We start from the raw sequence: 18251 nt of genomic DNA, 5'->3' as shown, positions 1-18251 counted from the left end.
GAAATCTTCCCTCTGGAAACCTAACTTCAGGCATCAACTCATTCAGATTCTGAGCTTATTAAAACAGCAGAAGGAAAAACCAGCCTGACAACTCCCTATAACTATTGTAATGTAAATTAATTCTACTACTGTAAACACCTGAGGGGTTGATTCTTGTAACATAAACACCAATAGAAGAAAAAAAAAAGCCTACAATTAGTAAATAGCTTTTTTCTAAAAAAAGGTGATTTTATTGAGTTTTAATATACAGCTTTAATATGTTAGGGTAATCATACAAGATCTCTCTTGTGTTCAATTTACACATTACAATACAGACGTGAGCTAAAATCTTTTGTTTTAATGTACAAAAAGAATCCAATGTTGTCCACTAGCAGCTTTGAACTTGGCAAGAAAGGTTCTAAAGACTTTAAGTGCAGTAAAAACCATACAGAATACAAAATGAATATAAAGACTTTTCACCAAGGTATATAAACATTTGAAAACAAAGGGTGCCTGCTCCACAGGGCAGACAACTAGCAAATTAAAAAAAAGTCACTGACCAATGTTCCAGAGAAGGAGGAGCATTACCCTGTGTAACAGTTCTTATAAAATGGCCTAAGAATATTCGTATCTTAGAATTTGTACTGATCAGAGAAAAGGTCTGAAAAGAAACAGTAGGCAAGGAACTGAACAATCAAAAAATGACATAGTAATATAAAATATTTCCATCACTATTTAAATGCCAAATTAATCAAGCAATAGTAAAAACAAAACAAAACAAAAAACCAAAGCTCTTCTGTTTAAAATAACAGCACTGTTTTTGCTTATTTTTAAACATTTTTTTTCTTATGAACACACTATATAGTTGATTGTTTTTTTCATACAGAGTAATGTGTCCATTTGGTCTGTCACTTCAGTGAAGCTGATACGCAGCCAGCCTATCATGTCTCACCTTTGACACATTTTAATGCTTTTCTCCCCTTACGTTCGCTACTCCGGTGCCTTCTCTTCTCAAGTTAAATACTTTTCTTCCTTTTCTTTATACAGTGCAGAGTATATGGGCTTAGGATATCGAGATTCTCCTCTACTCCAGTTCACTGTCTAGTTCTGAGTTCAGTGGTGTGCAGTAGTTTGGCTTGTCTGAAGGTACGTATCCTGGGAGACACAAACACTTGTACGAACCTTCTGTGTTAATGCATTTGGCATTCTTGCAGAGAGACATCCTGTTGTTCAGCTCATTGCATTCATTCACATCTGCAAAAAGGGGACATCAAAACACACGCACTGAGGTCTGCTGTGTGGTAGAACTCACTTATTTTCAGCATTGTCAGGAGTAAAATATGCTGTATCGATACACTGAGAACTATATTTTTAGTTCAGATCAGGTGGAATTACGCTGGGTCAAAAGCTGTAACAGATGAGTATTTTCTTGGGAAAAGGTAGACGTTATCATAGGAAATGGCCTTAAACTGTTAGATCACCAAGTCCAAATTCAGTCTAAGCTGCAAAACCACTTACAGGTTTTTATGTGATGAATGAAAAGTGGCTTACAAGAAAGAAGCTCCAAGTTTGTAGCATAATACCTGTATTTTAGAAAATCAAATGCTTAAGGAGCTGTTGGTGTTGTCAACTACATAGTTGTGAACAGCAAACTAACTGCATTCAATATTGTGCAGCATTGGCCTGAAATACACAGGAGCTACATCTTTTCTCACTAAGGAGGCCAGCTTGCCATAAACTCCTAAAGATTACAAGGCATGCAGGCAGCTTATCATTATACAGCTGGGAGACCTCAGCTGTGCATTATGAAGTGTCCTGCTAAGCGAGGTCAGTAGAGATCTTAACCTGAAATACCCATGCACGGCCCCTACTAGGCTTCTGCACTGAGGGATGGTATTTTGCTTCATCTTCTCACTGACACTTGCCATTCCCATGTTTTGTTGTTTTAATTGGAAACATAGTCACTAGATGACCTGGTTAGTAGTGCTGCAGATTTACTAGTTTGAGAGTGAGAGGAGTAGTCTGGTCTGTTGAAATCAGTGACAATCAGGGGCCAAACCCCACCAAGTGGTTATCTGTATATTTATTTGATTCAGCCGCTCTAAAAATCTGCTACTAAAGTTACTCTCCTACTCTGGATCCATCCTCTTAGCTAATTTAAGCCTTTGAAAAACATTTGTCCTATATATGAGTGTTAAATTATTGATAGAACTTGAAGCTTCATTACACAAATGTGCTTCTGCTCATTTCTAGGCTCTTAACTGAACACAGCTGTAATGACCGAGATGAACTGAGGAACACCAGCATAGGTATTTCTGTAACAATATTTACTGGCCTTTGCAGTAAATCAAACCAAGTTGGCATCTTTAATACAATTCAGGTGATCATCTCTAACCCCTTTGTTCCACTGCCTCCTTAGGTCAAGTGACCGAGTAAACTGACAGACTAACAGAAGAAGATGAAGTAATATGCTGTCCTCACCAACACAAGTCATTTTGGCCATGTCCAGGTGATAACCGTCAAAGCAGTCACAGGTGTAGCCTTCCTGGACTCTCACACATCGGCCATTTTCACATCCATTCAGAATACCACATTCCTCTGCTTGTAACTCCTCAAAGCTGTTCAGAAAACCTGGGTGGAGAAAGAATTGCAAACAAGTAAGTTACAGAGCTGTTGAATCAGTATACCCAAATGTATAGTGAAAGTCTGAAATTCTCTCAGAAGTTTACTGGAATGTGACTTGATTTTGCAGAAAATAGGTCAGCTTTAGCAGATCTGCACCATCTGGAGTTTTAAATGCACTAGGAAAGTGCTGTGATACATTTCATGATGAAAACTGAACAACATTGTGAACTCTTAAGTTTTTAATTTGTGTTAAAAATCTGTGATTTTTTTTGGTAACGGAAAATGTATAATTCGACAGTATATTTTTAAAAGGATAAATCAGTGTTTTCTAAATCTCACCTTTTATTTGAATTTTTGTGTATCAACCTTTATGGAAACAAAGGTAAGAAGTGGTAGTGCAGTTTGAGGTAGAAGTTTCTTAAAACACTATTCTAGAAAAATAAGGTGTGTGTAGGGGTGGGGAAGAGATGCACTCTCATTTATCTAGAAGAAAACATATGTATAAAAATAAAATAAATCAATCTCAACTGCCTTAAGGAAAGTAAGAAGAAATCAGAGACTGCTTTCCTGTTGTGGTTTTGGTTAACAACCCTTTGGCTGGTACTCCAGCGACTGGTGCCAGTACAAATACTTATAATCTACCAGTTGCTTCTTGTCATAATTCTAGATGGTGAGTAGTCAAAGCTAAAGATTTCTCTTCTGTATTCAGTGGTTTGTACAACGCCTTTTGTGCTCCCTGTGCTATTTTGACAGTTATGCTTTTATGTATAAGGAAGGATTTATACTTAAAAAATTATTTGACATTTTTACATGTGCAGAGATTCTCTCTAGGACTGAATTGCTCCTGTTAATCCTGCACAAGGTTTTTCACTAGTTTTCTATTAGCGGAGCAGTGATGTAACAGGACTGCAGATGGCAGCCCATCACATCAAAAAGACTTTTGGGAAAAATTTGAGAATATGAGAGTTGTAGGTTTACCAGCATAATGTATATATAGCATAGAAATGGAGGGGAAATCGGAGATGGAGTGGAATACAGTAGGATACATCTCCCCATCTGGCCCATAACATATAATTCATATAGTGACTCCGCCAGCAAACCACTGGTTTATCTAAAACCTGTTTACTGATTTATATTGTTGCGACAGTTGTGATATGTAGATTTGCAAAGCTACCTAGGAATATGAATTTCTCCCTTTCCTTGTGCTTGTTGTCCTGTCTTTTTATATTTACTCCATCCTCTCTTGGTTCTTGAGCCCTCCTTCCTCTTGCCTTTCCTACTCTGCCCTTTCTGCATCATCTCCCATTTAACTTGTGTACTGTCATTTCCACTCGCCCTCTCTTTGACTACATTGTTTCTGTCCTGGATATTCTCTAATATGGTGGGATTCTTAGTAAGGATCATGGTGGTCAGTCACATACTCAGTAAATTCTGGAGACACTGCCATATCTCAAGAACATATACAATACATAGGAGGTCCGTAAGTGTACATTAAGTGGGGAAACATTACAATCTTTTCCATGAACCTAGTAAATCACATCTCAGTGCAATAGTACTGAGGATATTGAGCAGACTGCCGTGATATATGGTTACAATGTAGTAAGAAACTCAACCAATTTTCATTATGTTCTCATCTAATATGAGCTTGCAGAGGGCTCATGAGGGTCCTTTGACATGAAGATCTTTGCTAATTTAGAAAACAAACAGTGCCAAAAAAGGGAAAGGTGTCCCCCCTGAATATATAGATATTTTTTAAATAAAGAAAAGGCATAATTTGACACATAGAATATATGCATATACATATGTACACACATATATACATTTTTTCTCTCTCCCCCTCTCTCATAAATACAGTATGTTGTAATTTTAACTAGCTAAAAAACTCAACTAGCTAAAAAATTAAAAAATATTTATCACTCACAGCAAGTTCTACTTCACAAAATATTCTACTTCAAAACAGCTGGATGGGACCTGGGTTGTAATTTTAATATGCGTAGTTGTTTCTGCAGAAGTTGATTACACACAGGTGACAAATATTCCACTGAAGTACATGTCCTTGCCATGGGATGGGAGATATTGTTGTATTCCTCATACAGACCGCAGCAGGATTGTGACTTTCAAGTCTTTGATGCCCTAAACATGTGGCAACTGTATCTGTCAGGGAACATGCCTCCGACCAGGACAGAGTCATGCAGCTGTGTTGCTTGGGGTTTCTTATGCATTTGCTTGCCACTGTACCCAATTCAGTGACAGGATGGGAGCAAGAGCCATGAGTTCTTAAGTGTCTGTCCCTAAGACTGTGGACTCAGCTGTGGATTCAAAACTGTCCACAATTTTATTTTATTTATTCACCACTGGTTACAACTTGTTTAGTGTTTCTTTCCTACTCAGCATTCTATCTATCACATTGGTTATCCGGTCATCTTTCTGGGCTTTTCATTGTGTTTGGTAGTTATCATCTGTGTGACATTTCAATTAGACATCAACACTCAGTACTGTTTAATTAAAATGATCTGGATATAAAGAAATAAGACGTTACAATTCTGTGTAGAGCTAGTAGGTCATTTAGATGCTAAATAGAAATGAACTCATTAACCTGATTTGTGTAGTTCTGTCAAAATTAAAGTGCAATGTGAGCAAGAAATGTGTATCACCCTTCCAATAGTGTGCTGTAATTCTCCTCTCCTGTTTTGACCTATTACGGTTACTTTAAAAATAACTCCTTGTACAGGAGAAGCACTTTGGGAGAGTAGTGGCAACTTATAGGCCATGTCTATAAAGCACTGGGAGTTACCAGTTCCTTCTGATGCCCCTGCTTTTTTTCTCTAAAACTGTGACAAAATCTGCTGGGCCTGTACAGGATGGCTGATTTTGAGGAAGATGCTGAGATCTGTAAACATTCCTCTCCCACAAGTCTTAACAGTGAGCTAGGCCAGATCCATAAAGAACTCCGATATTCCTGAAGTGCAACTGAGATGCTGTATACAATCCCTCACACCCTGCTTGGCAGGCCGGTCCATCTAGCCTGAAGGCTACATGCATTACATGCATGCATACTCTCTGATCGTACTGTGCTGTACATTTCCTCTGTTGAGCGCGAACACTGTGCATACTCTCCATTTCCCCCATATAAATTCTGCTGGAAAATCATGGAAAGCTGGCGTGAAGTTTCTTTTAAACTAAATGCACTCTGAATAAATCTGTCCCATGTTCCAAAGGAAAATTAATTTGTGAGAAGGAAAACTGGCAATCCATTTGACCTTTAGCTGTAAATCTGTTGGTAAATACAAATTTAGTACACTTGGCACAAACTATTTCACTATATTAAAAATTATATTGTACTCTGAGCCCAACTGGACTCTTATACAACACTGGCTCTTGAATCAGAACACCTGACTGAAAGCTAGTGTCATAGGAATAACTAAAACATAAATAGGCCACATTACTCAGAAGCAAACAGAAGAATGAAGCCAGCTATAGGGAAATAATCCAAGTTACAACCCTCATTTCAAGTACTTTACATAACAGAGAATCTTGCTTACGGTCTTCAACAAAGTATGGATTAGTTTCTGGAGTGTAGTGCTCCTCAAAGTCAACCAAAGCATCTTGTCCATATGGCCGTCGAGATCCTGGAACAGGAATGTTGCACAGCTGGGCATAATCCTCTGAGGGGGGAAAGAAAATAGGATATAAAACTAATCACACTTGTAACACAGGCTGCATTACATTAGTCCCAGTGAGCTGTGGTTCATATTAGCTGGAAATAAACTTATCTTCCTAGAAACACCATAAATCTGCAATTTCCACAAAGCATTCTCTCTTCAAGAAGAATGTCATTAAAATGTTAACGAGCCAAATGCAGACTATTAAGTCATAATAGGGGTAACATCAGGGACAGATTTGAGTCAATAACTGTACAAAAAGTTATGGGTCAGGTTCTTCTGGCCAGCATGGGAAGCAAGAGCAGAGGGATGCTGTGTATCCTGCTGCAAATGCACCTCCCTCCAGCGCTAGCTATGGTTGCACTCCTCATTCTGGTGGAACAAAGGCCACCCCAGACCATTGCGGCTGCTAGCAGAAGCCACCCCAAAGGAAACAAACTGGAGCAGTTGGGGCCATATTTTTGGCACTGTCGGCCAACCTGCAGAAATCACAGAATGAAAAATCCTTCTAAAATAGCACACACTAATCTGAAAACTTCAAGCCACAGGGTTAAGTATGAGCACTGTTCAAAGCCTCCTTGGCTGTGAACCTTTAAGGGCAAGGGGAAATGCACAGGAGATACAGTTACACTCTGACTTTCTGCCTGTCTCCAATAGCTAGACTACACAAGTTAAAGCACAGCAACGCAGCTCTTCATTTTAGGTGTCAGAGTCCATGTCTGAAATGCTGATGCAGAGTTTGATCTTTCATTTGAGTTATTGTGTCACCTCTGTTTCCATTACCATTTACAAAATATATGCAAGACAATTTATTTGAAAATAGAAATATTGTTAAAATACAGCAATCCAGGTGCTCCTTTACTGTTGCTACAGACTATTTAGCATCTGTTTCTGTGAAGATTGCCTGGTGTTCTGAGAAACAGGCAGAGTAAGGACGGGAAAGAAAACCACCAAAAGAGAGAGAGGAAAAAAAGCCCTAAGCAGATACAAAATCCAAGAATTACAGATGGTTACAGAGCCAGAAACCTCATGCTGTGTAGAACTGTCCCAGACAGCAAATAGTTGGATAAATCCAGACTGCCTCTAGACAGTGCAGAGCACAGCTCCACTTGCTGCCCAGCATTGTCATTTTATTTTCACAGGTAGTATCTCCTCCACCTGGAACAGTTTTATTTTGTACTGAAAACAATGAAGTGTTCAAAAAGTCTGAATTCTGTGGTCAACAGCTTGGCTCTTTGAGAGCATAAGACTGTACAGTACAGGCAAAGCTTGTCTGTGCACATCGCAGAACTGTCATGGGTGCCAGTCCCAGTCCGCAGAATGAACTCCCCAGAGAACTTACAAATCATTGTAAATCTCATCACCTTCTGCTTCACGTGCAAGGGGATTTCCTTCCATGTGCATCCTCCAGAATCTATTATATACAGTAATAATTATATTCAAACAACTCTCTCCTCTCCCAGATGAAAAAGTACACTGTCCAACAGACACATCCTATGGCACACGAAACAAAGCCAGCACGAGAAAATAAATGGCACATAGGAAATATTACTTACATCCCTTAATGCACAGCTTCCCACTGAGATACCAGGACAACGAGCATAGCTTTAAGAGCTGTCATAGGCATAGAAACACCCTATTCTTCCTTCCCCACATCTAACCCCAAATAACATACATGTATGGGCTCAGCCAGGTTATCATCTGAGACTAACTCCTTCATAGTTTTGTGTTGAGCTACTCATTATGCCCAAAGGCTCCGATACATACACAGAGAAAAGCTGTAAAAGCACTTTCTCACAGATGCACACAAACGTTCTTGGCAAAGGAAATCTATGCTCTACCACAAAATACTAATGCATCTGGGCTGTGTGGAAGAAACCACCACACAAAACCAGTCAGTGAATGGCAAGGAGACAAGGCAAGCAGGTCTAAGGGATCACTGCTTCTTCCGCATGGATGTAATCTGATGGAAAGGATTGGACAGAATCTTGACATTGGCTTCTAAGATTACTCAGTGCTAATTTTGCACTTAGTGATACCAGTAGTAGAAACAATGTTTTTCTTCTGAAGGAAGCAGTCGGAACATTTGAAAATCCACAGAGCTGGAGCCATTATGTACATGAGAGTTTTGTAGATTGTGCAAGAATATTTTATATTGCACATTTGCCAATGCAAAGTTGTTTATTATCTAAAAAAGAATAAAGAAATGTTGACAATAGAAACTTGTTTCCTGCCACAGTGGTCCTTCACCAATCAAGTTCTGGATGTCTGCATTTTTAGGTCTCATTGTAAGTAAATTAGTGATTACAAAATGATGAAGAGCTGTTTTAGGGCATACTGTAAACTTGGTATTTGTTACAAGGAGCTGTAACTACATCAAGGTCATCTACAAGGCTATACATGCAACTGTAAGATTAACCTCCTGAAGTCTATTATGCTTAATTAACCATTTGTTAATACTCTCCAATCTTTCAATAATGTATACATTATTTATACATAGAGCTTTAATACAAAAGCTGACAGAGCATTTAAATAGTCTTAAGTCACTTTAGAATGTATACACCTATCTCCTTATATATAATTTTTATCATTGTTTTGATACATACTGGAATTAGGTATAATACTCTCTTAATACTGTATGTTCTATTTAGTTGTCCAGGTAGTGTAGGCTTTATCTCTTGTCTTTTGTAATGTGTTGATTCATTTACTAGGTGTGCAGGAGATAAGCCCAAGGAGAGCAACAGCAACTCACTTAAGAAAACAACAGTAGAAATTCCAGATCAATAACAATGGCAAGTTATCTATGCCACCTTGCTGAGCTTGTCTTTTGTTTTCCAGGGAAGAAAAGGATGGGCAGAGAGAAGCGTACAAAGAGTGAAAGGTTTTCGGGGACACACATTCTGGAAAGATCGCAAGGACCACATTTTGAAATAAAGTAAACTAGAGACTCGGATGCCTGAGCAAAATGAACCCGTCTGAGTCCCACTCTGGAGGACAGAACAAGTTACGGCAAGACAGATGTGTACGTACAATTTCTGTTGTTTTAAACTTTTCCCCTTGCTATGCTATGTTCCTACAGTTCAAATTAAAAATAGTCATTTTCGGGTCACTGCGCTGGATGCTGGTCACAATTTTCCAAGAAAGGGAACTAAACGAACAGAGTGCTGTAAGATCTATGGGTAAAAGCATGACCGGTGCACAAAAAGTTGCAGCAAGTATACAAATGAGAGAACAGCATGATACTGCCCTAGCGAGATGACAGTGGGAGACTTAGATCAAGAAGGCAGTAAGGGAGCAGAGAGCAAGGGAAAACCTGTAACTACTCTTGAATGACAAAAACATTTTAGTTGTCACAGAAATTAATACTCACTTTCAAAATAACCTCTCATGTAAAGTAAAAAAACCCCCAAACGTCATTTTCTGTAATTCACCTTTTTCTATTTGGATTCCCTTTCTCTGCTCATTCATCTCCTGGCTGTGATCAGGGAAAATACAACTGCAGTTCAACAGGGAAAAAAAGACTTGTGTTTTTAAAATAATTTAGTCTACATTGTTCTCCATGTGTTTCCAAGTTTGTCTCTTCATTTCAACTTGCAAATCAAGCACTGAGACAGCTTGTTGTATAACTTAGGACAGTTATTATAAAAGGAAGCTGATGTATGCTTCCAGAAATGTAAAGGACATTTTTAAAGTCAGATGTGTGCACAGAAAACAAGTGTGTTAGGGGATAACAGCTAGACACACGTGCGTACTGGCACAGATGTTAGTCGTAATTGGTGATGAAAGCTAGGCTGACAGAGACAACGCAACGTAAATTGCATGGACTGACTGGCTTTTAGGTGCTTGTTAGCACAAGTGCAGCTGTGCAAATGTGCATCTAATTTGCATATACAGTTGTAACTGCACAAGCCTGTGTGGCTTGAGAATTTGTATTCTCTAGTCAGAAAAAATACTCCATATTTCATGTATATAAAGTAAAACATGATCTAAAAAAGCGCTTTTCCTAACACAACCATGAAAAAGCTACACCACAGCCAATCCTATCTCCTGCCCATAAAGCAAGCTATATTTCTGGTTCCAGCTCCTCAGAATTGTTACCATCACACACACAAAAAGGAGCCAAAGCTATCAACACCAATGCAGTTCCTTCAAATTATTTAAGAATGCAACAGTTTTACCATGGAAAAAATCACTGGAGAGAAGGACAAAGCCAAGAAAGCATTTATTACATGTAATATATGTCACTTCTGACCAGAGGTTCTGGACATCAGTATGAATTGGTTAAACTTATGCTCTCTCAGGAGATTGCATCATCTGTGAACCAAAGCTGAAGATATTTCTGCTTTACGTTTAGATTGTGCTATTTGGCAGTTTAGATCATTTGACATCCTCCATGAACAGATGCCAAGGTTTGTCAGTGGACAGCATTCACATATATTCTACAACTCTTGGTGATAAAGAAAAACGGAAGGGTACCAGTCTTAAAGGATTTTTTTCATTGAGTTAAGAAGGATATTCATATCCTTACATGGAGAGAACTCTAAATGGAATCACTGAGGAAAAGCTCACAGTGGATGTAAAACTCCTGTTAAAATTGAAGTAATTACCAACCTGATTATTTCAAAACCTCTTGGTAGTCACCTTTTGTTTCTCAAAGGCTGCTCAAATTTCCTAAAACAATCTTCTCACTCCTACTACTTGAGATAGATTGTTAGAAGTTGTAGTAAGAGTCAAGTTGTCCCTGCCACAACCTCGCAAATGGCTTTCTGACTCCTTGCTGACTCCCATGTGCACTTGGAATGTGAGGATCCATGAGGACAACTCTTCCAAGGCTATTCTGCAGGTCTCTCAAACTTCAGAAAAAGCACTGAAAATCTTCATCAATAGAAATGAAAGCAGCCAAAAATCTGCAGAACGAAGCATAAGACTTTGAATATTCAAGGCCAAATCACTGTAATATTTGAGCCCAAAATATAATCAATTTGTCCAGAGTCCTTACCAGAAAGGAAGGAGGCACAATGCCATCCTAAATGGAAAGATAAACAATGGTCTCCAGAAAGGAATCCAGTGCCTCCCTGCTGATTTTTACCATCTCAAAAAAGGACAGTTGGAAACTCATCCTTTACACACATCGGTTTTCCCTGTAATTCCAGATCTTCACAAGTGACATTAGCCAGAACTCGAAGGGAACACCATGTTCTCATAATATGGAAGCTCAACTCAGAGCTGACTCTTAATGTTTACAAAGGATGCACAGAGTTCCTTGCAACAAAAATGCAATTCAAACAATCTGTCCTGCCAGAAGGGGTAGAATTCAACAACTAAATGTAGGCATCTCCAAGGCTCTGCACCTGAATTAGTCACACAGTGTCCCTTTATAGTCCGTGGAAAGACATAACCACTTCTAGGACACCATCTCATCCTAAAGTAGATGTCTAGAACAAGTCAGAAGAATCTTAATGCTTAGGGTGCCTATTTCTCTTTCCTGATGGAAGATGAAACTGGTGGGACCAACACAGACATGGATTTCTGTGTAAAAAACATGTGAAATTGGCCAAGAGAAGTCCTACAAGATACAACACCCCAGATGATTCATGTTACCCACTATCTTCAGTGTTCTCCTAGTCTGAGCTTTGCAAATGCTAACATGGAGATCAGAGAAAGTTCAAGTACAACACGAGTCTTCAGCAGTTCTTTACGTGGCTCCTAGTCCCACAGAATATCAGTAACGTCTACTCACTGGAGTTCTACCATTGTCCTTTCTGCAGATCTTCTAAACATAAAGTGGTTCCATAAAAGCCCACAAACTACTAGAATTTAAAACTTTACAGGAGTACAAGGTACGTATAAGGTTCCACAAATAAGCAGGCTGATAAACTGAATGCTGCTGTCCTTTATGGTTGCCTAACAATGTGTTTATGACATTATCTTAGTAGTCAGACTACCAACAAGTTCTTAGTTATAGATGTAGTAATGTACCCCTATCCTCAATAAATAGTTATTAAAACATCTGTTAAAACTGCAAAGTCCCAGTCCTACCTTATCCCCCTTTTCCCATATTAAAACTCTGCCAGGCAGCTACCTACAGGAGAAGCAGAAAGCTCCCTCCTTAACAGACAGTCATATCTTTAGTTCAAGAGCACCTAATTCCACCTTCCTAGCATCCTAAGGTGTTACTGAAGCAAAGGTGATAGCACACTGCAATAACAAACTCCAAGACAGGTTTCAGAAGATCATTTTACAAATATAAAAATAGGCACTCTCCCTAAATTAAACACTGCCCCCAGCACACCACCTTACTCAACATTTTCTAGCTGTTTCTTCTATCTCCTCCCTTCAAATTTCCTGTAGCCTGTAACAGTACACCTTGTCCAAAATCCACTCCAGTCCCATAAGGATCTCACAGGAGCTTCTGGAGGCTTGGCAGGTTTATAATTCAGGTGTTGCATGTTCAGGTTAACATGAGATGTGTATGGCCTTATTGTAGATTCCAGATTTTTTCAGTCTTGGCCAGTTGCGCTGTTTCCTGGCATGGGTGCTTTGACCCAGCTGCTAAACTCATCGGTGCCTGTCCTGCTGCCAGTTACTACAGCGTGGACTCTGGATGGAGACAGTTGGGTCTTCTGGCACCAACAGTAAATTGACCAAGGAAGCAGAACTTCTGAAGGAAGGTCATCTGACAGGTGTTCTTTTTTGGGGGGGGGGGTTGGGTTCATGAAAAAAGGATGTTTTGCTTTTGTTATCTAAAACAAAAGTATCCAATTTTCTAATTTTCCTCAATTGGTCAATTATTGCAGATTGCAAATGACAAACCTCAAATAACACAGAGGTTTCTTAAGGATAATTACCAGAAGTACTTTGGGTAAGTACAGACTAACAACACAATAACTCCAGAGAGAACACATTTCAGTAGTTAACATTTTGGTATTGGATGCAATCTGGGAAAGCCTTTAACTGTGCTATGATAGCATAACATCATAATGTTAGAACAAACGTAATTGAAAACAATCTGTCTTTGCTTCCTTCATTTAATGACAAGAAAGCCTGCCCCACAAAACCATTTGCACAAGATGTGCTCAATCACATCACTACAGTTCATGTTTGCACTACTTTGATCAGGATTTTGAATGAGTATTTTGAGTTTGTTCCTTGACTTTGTCATCAAAATACTTATCAGTCTTACTGTTGGTAAGACATTGCTATTCAGTTGCAGTACTTCAACAGTACTTCTGCTTAATTTTGTCTCAGGCTCTGATGTTTAGTGTCATTCTCAGTAGGGTTTGTTTGATCAAGCACCCATTAGTCATTTTTGGAAATCCTTGCAACTACGTAAATTCTGTTTGCATGCTCATGAAAGGCTGGATTTCCTTTTTCATTTATATGGATCAAATTCTTACAAAAGTTCACCGTCTTCCTGCTGGTTTTATGCTGGATGCTACTTAAACAGGACATTTAAATCTTGTAATAAAAAATGGAAGTGCTTTCAAGAAAAGCTGGGACACAAAGGTTAGAGGTTATTTTTACTGAAGTGTGAATTTGTTTTAGAAGGAACTTGGAAATGTATCACTTATGGTGGTAGGCCTGTATTTCACAGAATGGTAGGGGTTGGAAGGCACCAACCCCCCCGCCAAAGCAGGTTCACCTACAGCAGGTTGGACAGGAACGCATCCAGGCGGGTTTTGAATATGTCCAGAGAAGGAGACTCCACAACCTCTCTGGGCAGCCTGTTCCAGTGCTCTGTCACCCTCAAAGTAAAGAAGTTTTTCCTCATGTTGAGATGGAGTTTCCTGTGTTCCAGTTTGTGCCTGTTGCCCCTGGGAATGGTGCTGTCGCTGGGCACCACTGAAAAGAGTCTGTCCCCATCCTCATGGCACCCGCCCTTTACAAATTTATAAGCATTGACAAGATCCTCTCTCAGTCTTCTCTTCTCCAGGCTAAACAGACCCAGGTCTCTCAGCCTTTCCTCGTAAGAGAGGTGTTCCATTCCCTTGGTCATCTTTGTAGCTCTCCGCTGGACTCTGTCCAGCAGTTCCCTGTCCTTCTTGAACTGGGGGGCCCAGAACTGGACATAGTACTCCAGATGCAACCTCACCAGGGCAGAGTAGAGGGGGAGGCTGACCTCCCTCGACCTGCTGGCCATGCTCTTTTTAATGCACCCCACCCCCATTCCTTCTTTCTAAGGGCAGCATCTAGATCCTCAAACATAAGGGGAGTATAAAGTAAAAGGAAACCACAGATCAGTGAATGATCTGTTCTATGATCCAACCCATTTAATGGAGAAAGTCTTCCGGTGATAACACTTTTCACATCCCCAGATCTTCTTTAACATGTGTTACAAATCTTCAGAATGCCCCTAACTTGGGAAATAAGCAAACACCTTCAGTAGTAAATCTGGCCAACACAATACACAAGTATTTAAAAATGGAGAAATTCCAGGTTCCCCAGCCAGGACTTGAACCTGTGACCTGCTGGCCCAGAGGTGTGAAAGCACTCTCTCGAGCCAATGATATCACTTTAAATGTTACAAACTGAAGACATGTCAAATGAATCATTTATTCAGTTCAGTCAGCTTTGAATTTTTCTTGGTAAATGTTCCCGAAAACAGAGAAAGGCTTCCAGGTTTCTGTGTGTGTGTGTGCGCACATGTGTAAGGACACATGAGCATATACCACCTCCACTAAGAAATGTAAGCTTTTATGTTTGTTTTCACATAATAAAGATTCAATATGCTTTTATTCTTTTTAACCATCTATGTTCCAATTTATAGTGATAATTTAAAGTATTTGGGATCAAAGTATGCCTTGTAGTTTCAGTTAAAGCAGATACTTTTCAATGCATATTAAACTTCATATAAAAATCCTATGTCTGGAGGAAGAAAGATGTTATGATCCAACATAATGCTCTTGAGCTTTGACTGAGGGTCATCCAAGTGACATTTAGCATCATGTTGTCCATCAGGAACCTTTATGTCATTTTTTTAATGAATTTCTCAAGTTTCTTCATAAAGCTAGTTGGGATCTGCACCCTGCTGTTGCTACAGGATTGCTGCTCCAAAATCCTGTCGTCCTAATGATCAAAACCCGTCTAATTTCAAGCCTAAATATGTTCAAGACTAAACTTCTTCCATTTCTTTCCTCACATCGGCACTGTTATTGAATTTAAAAACTTGTGGGAATCCTCCATGATCATGCTGTAGTGGAGAGTCTTACCATTTGCAGCCTTTGTTCTGCATCTAGGTTTGGCTTTTTTCATCTTCCCTTGTAAGACAGGTTCTCCGTTCCCTGAACATCTTGGTGGTCCCTCTCTGTTCCTTTTCAGATGTATCCTGCTTTATATGTAACTAGCTAGAAATCTTCAGAAGCAAGTCTCATACCTACCTGAACTCTCTCTACCAGGAACAGCTTTTGTCGCTTCTCTCAGGATTGCATGCTTGCATGACACAGATGGGTAATTGTAACCATGTGATGAACTTCGTACAAAGAAAAACTCCATTAGTCTGCTCTATCTTTCCACCTGAGGAGCTCCAGGTCATAGCAACAATTCTTGCTCTTGCCCTGTATTTGTTTTACGACTGCATTTCATTACATTGCAATTGTTATTCTAGCAGGTGTAGTAATTCAGTGCCTGGGAATGTCCTCCTATAAGATTTGTTCTGACAAAGACATTTCAGAGATTTCCATATCTTATAAATCAAGCTGCTCTCATGCCCTCTTTTTCTTCTTCAGTCTCTTTCTGGGGTAAGCATCAGCCAGCAGTTACTCCAGCCAACATCATCAAAATCAGGCGTTTTTTTTCAGTGACTGCACTTCCAAAGCAAACTCAAACATGTAAAGATACATAAGAACAGGTTCAGGGACCTTGCAAGTAAATTATAAAAACATAAAACCCAAGCAGACACAAACAACCTCATTAATGCTTCAATGAGCTTCTCTATGTAGTTTTAACTCCAGGGTTCTTCCTACAAGTAAAACATGTACTGCTTTAGCCACCACATTGGGGTTAGAGTAACACAAGCCCAAGTGGAAAACCAGGTATGATCAGAATAAAATGCTTTACTACATGGAAAACGATATTACTGAGAGACACATTTGTAGTAAGAAAGTTACATCCAAACTAGGCCTTGGAATAGTTTATATGAGGGAAGAAGTTAGTATGGTACCAGACTGTCTATACCAGGTCTGACACATCTCAGACACAGCATGACATACACCTATGCTGCTTCCACTGGTCTCTTCTCCAGCTCCTACTCCCCAGAAATAAGTCTGTGTGTCAATGACAGCATTTCTCTATCCATTTAGCTTTTGTAGTCACCACAAGAAGCAGCTTCTACCTGAAATATCTTGGAACAATGTCTAATTTCTAAACACATAAACGAAATATAGTCTTTTAAAAATATGACTGTCAGTGAGCTTTCTTTATCATTGTTATATTAAGTGCAAATTCTTCAGTCCTTATTGGTACTCCATTTCCCTTATCTATCTTAAATTGCTCATCTATACATTTTGTAGTATCTGAGCATATAGACATATAACAACAACTCAGTCTTTGATAGTGATTCTAAACCACAAGTTACCAAATCCTTATCAAGTAAACACATCTAATTGCAGCCAGCCTGGCAGAATATCACACTGAAAAATGCATCTGAATGTATAATACCAGCAACAAAAGTCCAAACCAGTTACGTAGCCTGTCGAGTATCATGCGTGTACGTTCACGTGAATTGCATCTGTAGTTTCATAGATGTTTTTTAATTTGTCAGTCATGTTAAGGAACTCTGCTACCCTTAAAATGCCCTTCCGTTTCCACCAAGGTTCTAAATTGCCAGTCACTGATGGTTCCACCTGAAGGAAACGGGTCCTGTAAAAGCAGCTACATTTTCAAAATCTAGACTGTAATGAATTCCCCTTAATTAATGAGAAAATTTTCCATTAGTTCTTGAAGGGTTAGGGTTTTTTGTTCTTTCTTATGTTAGTAGCTGTAGTATAAATACAAGGGATTAAACTGATGAAGTATTTCAGATTTCAGTCCAAGAATTGACATGTATGTTTCCTTACCCGACTCTTTCATAGGACACAGCGCGCACTGCATGCCCCAGGCTTCACCATATAGGCAACAGCACTCAGTATATGTAGTCTGCTTTCCAACCAGAGGTCGACTACAAACAAAATCATCACTTAGATGCTGCCAGCAAAGATCCTGGTAGACCTCAGTTTCTTCAGTTTGCTCTGATAGAGAAGACAGCATTAGATCATTATCACAGCACTGTTATTTTAAAAAGATACATAATGCAGAATTTTCTAACCTTTGATTAGAAGAATAACCTAGCTTTACAGACTTTGCTGAATACAAATTTAAGTTTAGAAGTCATCACCCTTTTTAAGTCCCTGAGGTGGCTCACCCCTTGAGTATTCAGCCCTGCAAAAATCTTAAGAGGTTCTGATTTGGCACTATTAGGCCAGTTTAAAAGCACATTGGGTTGGACACCCAAGAAATAAAACTTCCTAAATTGGTAGTCATTGCTGAATGCTTCACACTGACTCAGCTCTGCTCTCATGAAAGTTAACAGAGCTTGACAAAAACCAGTGTTAGGACAGAGGTTTGGGGAACTCCATCCATGGACTGAATCTTCAAAAGTTGTTATTTTGCTTTTCTTATATTGCCATCAGTGGCATCTGAAAGAACTTTTACAGCTAGGGCAGAGCTCAACAAAAATTTTACATGAGCTCAACGGGAGACTGGACAAATACTTGGAAGAGAGTCCCATTAACTAAGCAGACAAACTACATCAGGCTCAGGAAATCCCCTGAGCTGAAAATAGCTGGAGGCTGAGAGAGTGCTGGAGAGGGTGAGGAGAAGTATTGTTTATCTGCTCTTCTGGTCTCTAGTCATCTCACTTACAGCTATTGTTAGAGACAGAATACTGCTGTGAACTACTGTCATATTCTTATGAACATTAACAAAACCATGTATTTTTGTTAAAGCTGG

At 39.3% G+C, this 18251-nt stretch overlaps 1 protein-coding gene across 2 annotated transcripts in view; it reads right to left on the bottom strand.

The window, feature by feature from the left end:
* Positions 1 to 207: 207 nt before the first annotated feature.
* LTBP1 (latent transforming growth factor beta binding protein 1) overlaps positions 208 to 18251 on the bottom strand; it is a 187520-nt gene continuing 169476 nt past the window's right edge. For both annotated transcript variants that reach the window (XM_009880398.1, XM_009880397.1), the window contains 4 exons: positions 17321 to 17491; positions 6147 to 6269; positions 2461 to 2610; positions 208 to 1233 (listed from right to left, as the gene is read on the bottom strand). In XM_009880398.1, coding sequence (XP_009878700.1) covers positions 1064 to 1233; positions 2461 to 2610; positions 6147 to 6269; positions 17321 to 17491 — 614 coding nt within the window. In that variant the 3' untranslated portion in view covers positions 208 to 1063. The remainder of the gene's footprint in view (positions 1234 to 2460; positions 2611 to 6146; positions 6270 to 17320; positions 17492 to 18251) is intronic.

The sequence above is a fragment of the Charadrius vociferus genome, unplaced genomic scaffold (assembly GCF_000708025.1).
Source record: "Charadrius vociferus isolate BGI_N301 unplaced genomic scaffold, ASM70802v2 scaffold62, whole genome shotgun sequence".
In the NCBI taxonomy this organism is placed as follows: Eukaryota; Metazoa; Chordata; class Aves; order Charadriiformes; family Charadriidae; genus Charadrius; species Charadrius vociferus.
The sequence above is the reverse complement of the archived record's forward strand: the minus strand, read 5'-3'. Positions and strand labels throughout refer to the sequence as shown.